At 55.7% G+C, this 12,068-nt stretch overlaps 1 protein-coding gene across 2 annotated transcripts in view; it reads left to right on the top strand.

The window, feature by feature from the left end:
• Positions 1–12,068, top strand: part of MROH1 (maestro heat like repeat family member 1) — a 65,984-nt gene that overhangs the window by 33,771 nt on the left and 20,145 nt on the right. The window contains exons 13-25 of one of the 2 annotated variants that reach the window (XM_082601381.1): positions 828–901; positions 2,023–2,145; positions 7,123–7,230; positions 7,365–7,509; positions 7,600–7,640; positions 7,954–8,095; positions 8,425–8,477; positions 9,020–9,127; positions 9,545–9,664; positions 9,871–9,993; positions 10,769–10,915; positions 11,008–11,034; positions 11,946–12,068. In XM_082601381.1, the coding sequence (XP_082457507.1) occupies positions 828–901; positions 2,023–2,145; positions 7,123–7,230; positions 7,365–7,509; positions 7,600–7,640; positions 7,954–8,095; positions 8,425–8,477; positions 9,020–9,127; positions 9,545–9,664; positions 9,871–9,993; positions 10,769–10,915; positions 11,008–11,034; positions 11,946–12,068 (1,334 nt within the window). The remainder of the gene's footprint in view (positions 1–827; positions 902–2,022; positions 2,146–7,122; positions 7,231–7,364; positions 7,510–7,599; positions 7,641–7,953; positions 8,096–8,424; positions 8,478–9,019; positions 9,128–9,544; positions 9,665–9,870; positions 9,994–10,768; positions 10,916–11,007; positions 11,035–11,945) is intronic. The other variant, XM_082601382.1, reaches the window with a different exon arrangement.

The raw sequence follows: 12,068 nt of genomic DNA, 5'->3' as shown, positions 1-12,068 counted from the left end.
ACACCCCTCCCCTGGGGCTGTCCTTGGAATGACAGCGCCATCACTGTGCTCCCAGTCTCTGTTTTCATTAAAAAAAATTTTTTTTGGCCACGCCATGTGGCTTGCAGAATCTTAGTTCCCAACCAGGGATCAAACCCGGGCCAGGGAGGTCCCTCTTTGTTTTTATTTTTATTAATCTCATGACCACTTCTTGATATTCACTTTTTACCCCCATTTAAATATCAGAATGCAACTTCCCCGGCGGTCCAGTGGTTAGGACTCCGCGGTCTCACTGCCGAGGGTCCAGGTTCGATCCCTGGTCGGGGAACTAAGATCCTACATGTGGCGTGGTGCGGGCCCCCCCCCAAAAAAATTAAAATAAATAAATATCAGGAAAGGAAGGGTTATACTGCTGGTTCTCAAAGTGGGGTCCTTAGCGCCAGCTCACCTGGGAATGTGTGAGAAGTGAACGCCTGAGCCCACCCGGGCCTGCAGGTTGGAGTGGGGAGAGGGGACAGCGACTGGTGATGCCTAACGAGCCTGCTGTGATTCTGATGCCCCAGGAGACCCCCTGACCCTTGCACTTGAACTGGGATACCTACTCAGCCCGCTCTTTCTCTGCTGCTCTAAACTACAAACCTCCTAAATTTTTAATTGGGTGAAATAATGTTATTTGCTGAAAAAGGTCATTTCCCCCTCCCGCCAGCTGGAGAGAAATGGGTGGGCTTGTGCATATGCAGTCCCCTCCTCCTGCCACGTGGAGGGCCACACTGAGGCCAGAACCCCGGCAGTGTGGCCTTGGGCCTTGTGGTGGGGAGCAGACTGAGCCATCTCTCTGTTTCCTGCAGCTGCTCAGATGGAAGTCAAGCAACCCTTTATTCTCTCCTCCATGAAGCCTCCTCTTCTGGATACCAATAGCAAGGTAAGTCAGCGGGCAGCCCTGGCTCCACCGTGAGCAGCTGCGGGCCGTGTGGCCACCATTGACCCGGCAGCCGCCTCTCAGCCAGGCCAGACCTCAGTGGGTGCGTGCAGGCCTGGGCATCTGCCAAGCTGTGTGTCTGGGACCCCCAGCTTCCTCCTGATGCAGTTAACCAAGTATGAAGTTAGGAAGCGGTCCCCAAAACCACCTTGGGGTTCAATCGTTCTCTAGAAGAACCCCCAAACTCAGAAGAGTCGTCATACCCACATTATGGTTTATTACACCAAGAAGACACAGGCTGACATCAGCCACAGAAGAGGCACGAGGGGCTGGCCCAGGAGGGTCTAAAGTCGGAGCCCCGCTGCCCTCTCCCTGTGGAGCCGTGGGCAGCCTGGGCTCCCTGGCAGTGCTGTGCCGGCTGCCCCCCAGGGAAGCCCCCAGCCTTGTGTCTGGGGTCTCTGTCGGTCCTCCGTCATGGAGACCTCAGAGTCCAGCCCCTCCTGGCCCGAAGCCCCCGCCCTCAACCATCACATGGTTAGGTGATTCAGCGTGGCCGAAGCCTCAGGGAAACGAGGACCCGGGCCTCAGGTGGGACATCCAAGGGCTTGGGGGCGACGCCCAGAGCCGAGGGCAGGGCTGATCCTCCCTCCTCGGGCTCAGCGGCAGCAGGGCCCCTCAGCTCTGTCCTGGGAAGAGGGTGCTGCTTCCGGCCACGACGGCCCAGCCGTTCCTTGGAGCCACCAGACAGAGTTACCGAAGGGGCTGGACAGCAGGACACTCAGAACTCTCAGGAGTGTTTGAGTGACAAGTGCAGAGCAGGGACCTGGCCCAGAGGGCAAAACGGGGTCGGGAGACACCCAGGGAGGCGCCGGCCGCGTCGGGAGCCAGAGAGCAGCAGGGCTGGCTCCTGGGAGGGGAGGGGCTGGGGGAAAGAGGAGGAAGAGGCCTCCCCCTGGGGATGCGAGCGTGGCTGCAGGCTGGCCTTCGTAGCAGGGGTCTGGGGAGAAGGTGGGGGCAGGTACAGGTGCAGGCAGAGGGAAGGGTGAGGTTCTGTCGCCCAGCTGGGCCGTCGTGCTGTCCGGCGCTCCTCTGAGGCCCTTGCCACTCTCCCTTGGTCCGGGCAGGTGAAGCGGGCCGTGGTGCAGGTGATCAGTGCCATGGCCCATCACGGCTACCTGGAGCAGCCCGGAGGCGAGGCCATGATCGAGTACATCGTGCAGCAGTGCGCGCTGCCCCCCGAGGCGGAGGTAAGGGTGCGGCCCCACCCTCCTGCTCCTGGGCCCCTGATTCCCCACCTCTGTCGGGGGTGTTGTCACATGTGTCAGTGATTTGTTGTCTTACTGCTGAGTAGCATTCCGTGGTACGGACGTGCCAGTCTGTTAACCACTCTCTAGAGGAAGGAGACTCCAGCCGTTTGCAGTGTGGCAGTTACGAGAAAAGCCACTGTGACCGTGTGGGTACAGGTTTCTGTGGGAGCATGCATTTGCACACCTGGGTAAGCACGAATGGAAAGTGTGCATTTAATTTCATAAGAAATGTCCAAACGGTTTTCTGAAGTGGCTGTGCCATCTCACGGCCCCAGCAGCAGCGGATGAGAGGCCCTGTGGGCACTTGCAGGGTCGGGTCCGGGCTGTTTGTTTCTCAAGCTGTCCTGACAGGCTGGCATCTCACCAACGACCAATGTTTGCCATCCCCACGTCTTCCTTAAGTGTCTGTTCACAGCTTTTGACTATTCTTGAGTTGTTTACTTTCTTATTATTGAATACAGAGTGTTCTTTATATATTTTGGATTCAAGTCCTTTATCAGATTTATGGTTTGTAAATATTTTCTGACAAGTCTGTTGCGTCATACTTATCTTTTTATTTTCTTAACAATGTCTTTCAGAAGGCGGATGTTTTAATATTTTAGAAGTCCACTTTATCAGGTGTTTATTTATCGCTCTGGCTTTTGGTTCTAGCTAGTAAATCCTCTCTTAACCCAAGGTCACAAAGATGTTCTCCGATGTTTTCTTCTGGAAGTTTTAACTTCGAGGTTTTACATATAGATTTGTGATCCATTTTGAGTTAATTTTGTTTAGTGTGAGGTGTGGTTGTTAAGGCTCATTATTTTGCACGTGGATGTCCAGGTGTCCTAGCACCATCTGCTGAAAAGACTTTTCTTTCCACGTGGATGAGTTGCCTTTGCACCTTTGTCAAAATCAAGTGACTGTGGACTCTGTTTTGCTCCACTGGTCTGCGTCTGTCCTTTTGTCAGGACCACACTGTCTTGCCTGAGGCTTTACAGTAAATTCTGGAGCAAAGTAGCATGAGTCCTCTAACTTGTCTTTTTTTCTAATTCATTTGGCTATTATAGTTCCTTCACTTATCCATATAAATTTTAGAATCATCTTGTTGATTTCTACAAAAATAAACCTATTAGAATTTTATTTATTTGTTTATTTATTTGTTTTTATTTTTGACTGCGTTGGGTCTTCATTGCTGCACGCGGGCTTTTCTAGTTGCGGCGAGTGGGGGCTACTCTTCGTTGCCGTGCGTGGGCTTCTCATTGCAGTGGCTTCTCTTGTTGCAGAGCATGGGCTCTAAGCACGCAGGCTTCAGTGGTTGTGGCTCACGGGCTCAGGAGTTGTAGCTCACAGGCTCTAAAGCGCAGGCTCTGTAGTTGTGCCACACGGGCTTAGTTGCTCCACGGCATGTGGGATCTTCCTGGACCAGGGCTCAAACCTGTGTCTCCTGCATTGGCAGGCGGATTCTTAACCACTGTGCCGCCACGGAAGCCCACCTATTATAATTTTGACTGGGATTGTGTTGAATCTGTAGACTCTTCGGGAAGAAGTGCTATCTTTTGATGAATTGATGTTGTCTTCCCATCTATGAAAATGGTGCATTACATTTACTTAGGTCATCTTTGATTTCTTTCGTCAGTACTTCATAATTTTAAGCATATAGATTCTGCACATATTTTGTTAGATTTGTAACTAAGTTTTTAGCGCTATTGTAATAGTATAGTTTTGTTGATTTCAGTTTCCAGTCGTTCATTGCTAGTGTGTAGAAATAGTTGATTTTTACATATTGACCTTGTATCCTGTGGCCTTACTTTTTATCGATTCTTTGAGATCTTCTACATGGAACGTCATGTTTTCCAATAGACAGCTCAATCTTTTCCAGTCTGAATGCCTTTTATTTGGTTAGAATCTCCATTACAATGCTGAATACAAGTGATGAGCGCAGACACCCTTACTTTGTTTCCATTCTAAGGGGAACACATTCAGTCTTTTAATATTAAAGATTCTGCTTTCAATTCTTTTGAATGAAATGGACATAAATGATTGCTTTTTAGGTATTGAATTCCTTGCAGTGCCAAGATAAACCACACTTGGTCATGATTTATAATGCTTTTAATATATTGCAGGACTTGATTTCCTGATACTTTGTTGAGAGATTTTGCACCTCTTCAAGAGGGTTATTGGCCTATACTTTCCTGTAATGTCGCTCTCTGGTGATCCTTCATTAGGTGAGTTTGGACATGTCCCCTCCTCTTCTAACTTATGGAAGAGTTTGTGAAGATTTGGTATTTTTTCCTTAAGTCTTTGGTAGAATCCCTCAGTGGAACTACGTAGGCCTGGAGGTTTCTTTGTTGAAACGCTTTTAACCATGAATTGTTTCCTAGACAAAGAACTATTTAGGTTATCTGTTTTCTTGAGCAAGCTTTGGTGGTTTGTCTCCGGGTAAAGGGTCCTAAGACCACCTACATGCTTGGTGGTTCACCAGAAGGGCTTGTAGGACTCAGAGGTAACTGTCCTCGTAGCTAAAATCCATGTGCAGATTTCCTGTGTGCTCCCAGGAGGGGCCACACGGAGCACACTCCCTCCCGCATCAGAGGGATGCAGCCCAGGGAAGCCCATCTGACAGCCTGAGTCCAGGTTGTTACTGGAGGTAGGCACCTTCTGCCACAGCCAGCAAAATGCCAGACTCCCAGGGGAGCCCGTGTTCAGCGCTTAGGCAGCCAAAACAGTCTTACTTCTCACTTAGGGAAGTTTCAAAAGACGAGTTCCTGGATGTAAAATGTTTCAGGTGCTGTGGAAGAGAGTATGGCAGGTCTTCAAACAATTAAAAACAGAATTACCATATGATCCAGCAATTCCACTTCTGGGTATTTACCCAAAAGAAATGAAAGCGGGATCTTGAAGAGATACTTGAACGCCCATGTTTGTAGCAGCGTCATTCACGATAGCCAAGAGGTAGAAGCAGCCCAAGTGTCCATCAAGGGGTGACTGGCTAAGCACGGTCTGCTCTATCTGTATAGTAGAATGTTACTCAACCTTAAAAAGGAAGGAGGGGGCTTCCCTGGTGGCGCAGTGGTTGAGAGTCTGCCTGCCGATGCAGGGGACGCGGGTTCGTGCCCCGGTCCGGGAAGATCCCACATGCCGCGGAGCGGCTGGGCCCGTGAGCCATGGCCGCTGAGCCTGCGCGTCCGGAGCCTGTGCTCCGCAACGGGAGAGGCCACAGCAGTGAGAGGCCCGCGTATCGGGAAAAAAAAAAAAGGAAGGAGATTTGGACACATGATACAACATGTGTAAACTTTGATCACTTGCTGATTAAAGTTTTCCCTACTAGTTTTAGCATCAGTTGTTCATTTTCTAACTCCATTAATTTTCTATACTTATTTTTTTGGCCTTCTGTTGTGACAAAGAGCTTTTTGCTCTTTTTATGTTCATATATAATATCTCAGTGTGGATTCATGGGTTACTATTTCATGCATTTCTGTCTTTGGTTTTGGCGGTCCAATTGTTCTGAGTTTGGCCTGTGAGAGCCCCCACGGAGCGGGCTCCTGTGTCCTGGAAGCAGGGCACGTCTCCATCTTTTTCTGAGCGAGCCTTTCCTTGTTTCCTGGCACAAGAAGATGTTCCAGGCTCACCTGACCTGTCCTTACCGCTAGCTCTGTGGACACTTTTCAGATAAGCTCTTTTTATCTTTTATTTCTGGGGGGAATGTGTCTCCTTTATCTCTTGAATTTTTTCTTGCTCTCCATTTTTATTTCTCTCTCATTCCAGCACTTCTGTTATCTGAATGTTAGCACTTCTTTAATATCTTTCTTTTTCGTTTCCTTGGTCTTAATCTGTTCTTCCAAGTCCGTAATTTCTTTATTAACAGCAACCATTTCACTATTAATTTCTTGAATCAAATTCTGTATTTAACTGTTAGACTCTTTCACATGTTTTTCTTGTTCTTGGTTCATATTAATATTTTCCCACCTATAGTATGTTTTTCAGGTTAAGTTTATGTTCATGGTCTATGGGTCCTGATAGATCTGCTTTTGTTGGGCTTTGTATGTGTCCTCAGTGTTCACTATTGGAGAGTTTGCAGTTTCTGTGTGGATTCTTTATTAACCCAAAGTTTCTTTTAGGATGTTTAAAGTTTTCTCGGTGATTAACTTTTCGTGGCTACTGTGGGTTTGTAATTTTATTGCGTTCTCTACATTGAGTCTGGCCAGGTTTATTTTTGCTTCTAAGAGTTTGTTGAGATCTTCTTTTTAGCCTAATAGGTGGTCAGACTTTCAAAGTTGTTTGTGTGTATTTGGTATTAAGATTTATCTATATGTTTAGAGCATGCTTTAAAAATTGCTATTTAGACCCTATTAAATACCTCTGTTTTTTCTACTCCATCTTTGATTTCTCAGGGAGAGGTGTTAAATGTCTCCTACAGTCATTGCAGTTTTCCCAGTTTCTCTTGGTTTTCAGTGTTTGCTTTTCGGTATTTCAAAGCATGAGTTGAAGACTCAGAGTGTTTGGAGAACAGAGTCCTTTTCCGCATGGAAGGTTCCCAGGGAGCCGGGCCCTGGAGCACTGTCTCCTCAGGTCTGAGAGAAGCCACTGGCCCATCGGGTTCCGGAGCTTGTCTCTGTTCTTCGTAGAAAATGCCATTTTCTCAGCCTATTATCAGGTCCACAAAGGGCCTCCGGTTTCTGTGGACATCGGCATTGCCCACCAGGGTGGAGTCAAGGTTCCCTCTGTTCTGGTGGCTGAACCAAGCCTGGTGAGCCAGCTTCCTTGGGCGATTTTAGTGCAGAGTGAGCTTCCTGCCCGTGACAGGTGACATGGGCATCCCCTCAGTGGGGGCTGGGCAGGGTCTGTCCTGCTTCGCTCAGGCCGTGTCCTCAGGGCCGGAGCCCACGATGGTGTAACCTGGAGAGCAGAGAGCACACACTCCGCCCTCCCCTCCTGCAGGCTCAGAAGCTGGGCGCCGACAACGAGGCCCTGGCGGCAGACAGCGTGCGGGCCATCAGTGTCAGCACCCTCTACCTGGTCAGCACCACCGTGGACAGGATGGGCGACGTGAGTGCCACTCACCCCCCGGGACCCACCGCGCCCCTCCTGACCCCTCGGCCCAGGGGTCTGCTGCCCGCCCACCCGGGAGCGGGTGCAGGGAGGCTGCACGTGCCTGCAGACCCCCCTGCTGCTGCCCCCAGGTCCTCTGGCCGTACCTGCTCAAGTTCCTCATCCCCGTGCGGTTCACCGGGGCGCTGACCCCGCTCTGCAGGAGCCTCGTGCACCTGGCCCAGAAGAAGCAGGAGGCGGGGGCCCACGCCCTCCTCATTCAGTACAACGGCAACGGTGCGCCCCCGGCCCTGGCCCGGCCCCCCAGCCCACCTTGACCCCAGGGCGCGGGCGGCCCTGAGTGTTGCATGTCTGTCTCCCCTGCAGTGACCCTTCCGTCTCCCTACGCCATGACCACCAGGCTCCTGGTAAGCAGTGCACTGGGGGCTTGCTTTCCCAGAAGCATCACCTCCCCTGGCAGGTGACCGCTGGGCGGCCGCGCACTCCGGGGATGGTGGGGAGGAGTGGGCTCGCTCCTTTGTCCCCGTCCTCACCCTGTCCTTGCTGTGAGAAGGACACTGTCTCGCAGTGGGGACTGTCGGGTGCTCCAGGCGGGGTTTTGGGGAGCTGCGTCTCTGGGGGCTTCTTGCCCCACCTGGGAGGCCGTGCTCGGCCTCGTGTGGGGCGCTGGGGCGCTGTGGCCCTGGGCGCCGGTGGGGAGCTCACTTCCGGCTCCTCCAGGCCGTGTCTTCCAGCCCCTGCCTGGGGGGCGGCCGCGGGGCGGCCTCGCTGCGCCTCCTGAGCGTCCTTCACCGGGACATCCATCCTGCGCTGGGTCCGCGCTGGGCGACCGCCATCCCCCTGCTGCTGGAGCACCTGGACGGTGAGGCCCAGAGGTGGGCGGCGCCGCTCCTCCTCTGATCCCGTTTTTTCAGCCAGTCGGCACCAAGCCTGGCCAGTGGGGACCAGGGTTTTGAAAGTTGGAAGAAATGGCCTCTGCTGTGGTTCAGGAAAGGGCCTGGACAGTGGGGCTGAACAGATGCTCCCTGCTGGTTGTCACCTGGGAGCACACTGGATGTGGGCACGCGCAGCCCTTTCTTCCTCTGTGCTAGAGTTGATGGGGCCAGGCAGGGGGCGGTGCTCTGAGCCCTGCACTCCTGCCTGTGGGCATGGGTCTGTCTGCTGGGCTGAGTGGATGACTGGTCGTTTCAGGATATACGGAGGAAACCCTGTCGCGGAAGGAATGGGAGGAGAAGCTGCTGATGGTGAGAGAAGGGAGAGGAGGCGAGAGTGTAGCCTGTCTTGGACCCAGGGGCCTTTTCTGGCCTGGGCGGGGATTGGACCCAGGGGCCTTTTCTGGCCTGGGCGGGGAGAGCTTGGGGCAGCCAATGCTAGGGGAACTGTACCTTCCCAGGGTTGTGATGTTTGCCTTGACCTAACGGTGTGGCTGGGGGAGGAGCAGAGGGACAGGTGGGTGTCTCTGGGGGTGAGCACTGCCTACTGACCTCACAGATTGTCACCCTGCTGTGATGGAGTCAAATCACAGGGGCTTCGAGCTGCTCTGGCCGCTGGAGCCTTCTCTCCTCTCCCCTGCCTGGCTCAGAGCTGTCTGTGCCCCTGTGTGCTGCGTGCCTGACCACCCAGAATTTGTTTTGTCTGGGCTCGAAAGTGATCTACAACCCTTCAGAGCCATGGCACAGGACCCTGAGGTCCCTGCCTGTGACACCCCCAGGCATTGGGTCCCTCCCCAGCCAGCCCAGTGAAAGGCCAAGCTCCGGCCCCTCATTGGTAGAGCTCCTGCCCACAGTTCCTTCGGGACACTCTGGCTGTTGTGTCTGACAACACATGGATTTGCCAGCTGAGCCTGGAGATGTGCAAGCAGCTACCCAACTACAACGGGACGCCCCAGGAGAAGGTGCAGGGGGAGGGGGGACGCCCCAGGAGGAGGTGCAGGGGGAGGGGGGACGCTCCAGGAGGAGGTGTGGGAGGATAACCTGCCTGGCTCTTGTGGGCCTGGTCCTCAGTCCCTGTTCCTTGGTTCTCTGTCACTTGCTGCCTGAGCCTGTCTCTGGTGGCCCCTGTGGTCCAGGCAGAGGCTGGACGGGAAGGCCTGGGAGCCTCCTGGTAGCGGCTGATGGCTGGGAGATGCAGGGGCTCCGCACCCACCTCCTACTCCTCAGACACTGCCCAGAACTCATCTGGTCCTTGCAGCGCTCGGTGTCGTGGGTTCCCACGTCCGCTGGCAGCGCGAACACCGCCGGGGCAGCGCTGCGGGAGTGCCGGCCATCCCTCTGCTCGGGAGGCGCAGCGCTGTTCTCTGACTTCGTTGCAGAACTTCCTGTATAAATGCATAGGAACCACCCTGGGTGCTGCTTCAAGTAAGGAGGTGGTGAGAAAGCATCTGCAGGAGCTGCTGGAAACGGCCAGATACCAGGAGGAGAGCGAGCGTGAGGTGGCCGCCCCTCCCCCGGGAAGCCCGGGTGCCCGCAGGCTTGCTGGCAGTGCCCACTCTGTCCTCTCAGGCGTGTAGCTAGCGTGTGTACCTGTGTGTGTGTGTGTGTGGTGTGCACAGATGAACTGGATGGTGTGCGCATGCATGTGTACTCCTCTCCGTCCCCGACCCTGCCCAGGTGTGAGTGCACCTGTGTACCTCCCCAGGGCCTTGCCTGTTGCTTTGGGATCTGTGCCAGCTCCCACCTGGATGACACCCTGGCCCAGCTGGAGGACTTTGTAAAGTCAGATGTGTTCAGAAAATCCACCGGCATTTTCAACATTTTTAAGGTACAAAGGTCAGGCTGACCGCTGAAGGGGAGGTCTGGGGTGGGCCTGGCCTGTGATTTTGTCTTAGCCGTGGTACCCTGCATTTTGAGATTCTGTGGGGTGGAGGGTTGGTCCTGGCGCTTCCTGGGCTTTGGTTCCTCGCACGTTGGGGGTGGGTCAGGGAGCTGGCATCCGGTCGTGGGCGGGGCTGGCGGATGAGGGCTCCCTCCCAGCTGGTGACTGGGGCAATGAGAGGGGCTCTGGGCAGCAGGGCTGGGGGCGGCCACCTTCCTGTCCCACCGCCTATCTTGTGCGTCCTCTGCCCCCTGGTGGCCAGTGGAGGCTGCGTGCTTGCTGAAGCCCCATGGGGGGCTGGACCCCCGCTGTGGGCCTCCACCCCAGCCCTTGTCCCTAGGTTTTCAGTCTCCCTGTGCCTGGGTCAGCCAGTGACAGAATCTCAGGGCTGTGTAGTGTGAACAGGCCGTGAGGATGGAGGGGGGCTCCTGGGCAGCCACCAAGCGAAGGCAGGGACCCCACCTCTGGCCCTTCCGTTGCTCTCAGCCCGCCGGCTCTTCCTCCTGCGTGCCCCTCCCACCTTGGTCCCCAGCAGACCCGAGCCTGCCCAGTCCTATCCTGTCCTGCTGTTCCCGACCTTGGGGCTCTCTGCGTTGGGTGGTGCCTTCCTCCCGCCCAGCTGTGCCCTTCTTCCTGTGCACGTGGGGTTGGAGTGCTCGGCTGCTGCGGGGGGGGGCGGTGTTCGTGTCACAGAGCCCTGCTGATTTCTCCGGCCTCTCAGGATCGGAGTGAGAACGAGGTGGAGAAAGTGAAGAGCACACTGATCCTGTGTTATGGGCACGTGGCAGCGCGGGCCCCCCGCGAGCTGCTGCTGGCCAGGGTGGAGTCAGACATCTTCCGGAACATGTCCCAGTGCTTCAGCACCAAGGTGGGTGCCCGGCCGTGTCGCGGGGAGGGAGAGAGGGAGGGGTGCCGCCACTGGGGCCTCACGTGCTAACTCATGTCACCTCTGTCATTCAGGTTCTGGGGATAAAGGTAGAGACCAAGGTACAGTGTGCAGGAGTGGAGTGGGGGCTCTGCTTTTCTCTCTTCTCCAGGCTGGGCCGTGAGCTGCCGGGGCGGCAGCCGGGGTGCTCACTGGGGCTTCCTGGTCCCAGTCCAAGGGCAGAGCATTCGGGACATCCCTCCGGGGCCTGTCGCCACCGCCTCGGAGCAGAATGGGGGCCCAGGAGCTCCTTCACTGGCCCAGGCCCTGGACGGTGGGTGGGAAGGAGGGGGAGGTGAGGGCTCGCAGGCTGGGCGCGGGGCCTCGGCTGCAGCCCCTCTCCTGGCTCTGCCCCCTGACGCCCACGGCTGCCCTCTTGGCCAGCGCCGGGGAGGGGTGAGTTCTGCAGCCAGTGACAGTGGCCTCTGGCCTCACTAACATGTTTCCCTCTGGACTTTCTGGCACTAACCTGGAAGCCCCCTCTGGAGCGGCTGGGTCTCCCCTTAAAGAGCAGACCCTCCACCCCGGGTCCCCTGCAGTCGGCCGGGCGGTGGGGCTGTGCTGAGAGTAGTCTCTCTGACTGAGTGGGGGGCAGTCCCCCTCTGCCGGGGCTCTTCTTGGGCAGCAGGCTTCCCCTCCACCTTGGGAGCACCTCCAGCCACCCCACTGGTGGATGGAGCGGGCGTCTGCCTACGGCGTCTGCCTGGGGCCGTGACCCGGGGCCCTCCAGGCCCAGGCCGGGCAGACAGCCGAGGGCCCCGGGTTCCCTCACAGACCCCCCGTGGCCCACGGCGGGGGCTGGCCAAGAGCCCCAGAGTGGAGGGGAGCGTTTCTGGCTTTGGCGGGAGGAGTGGGCCGGTGGTCTGGTCTCGCTGCTGTGGGTGGCCCCCAGCCCGGCTCAGCGCCAGGGGCCTAGAGGGCACGGCCGCTGCCTCGGGCCTTGGTGCCTACCTGCAGCCCAGCGTCCCCGCAGGACCTGGCCCTGAGGCTGTGCCTCGCGCAGAGCGTTTGCATGGCCAGCCAGGCCATCTGCAGCAGCTCCCACGGCAGCTCCTTCCAGCTCTTGAGGAAGCCGGAGCTGGTGGCGCAGATGATG

This window comes from Mesoplodon mirus, assembly GCF_964341445.2.
Source record: "Mesoplodon mirus genome assembly, chromosome: 16".
In the NCBI taxonomy this organism is placed as follows: Eukaryota; Metazoa; Chordata; class Mammalia; order Artiodactyla; family Ziphiidae; genus Mesoplodon; species Mesoplodon mirus.
Note: the sequence above shows the minus strand (reverse complement) of the source record. Positions and strands in the feature narration are given on the sequence as shown.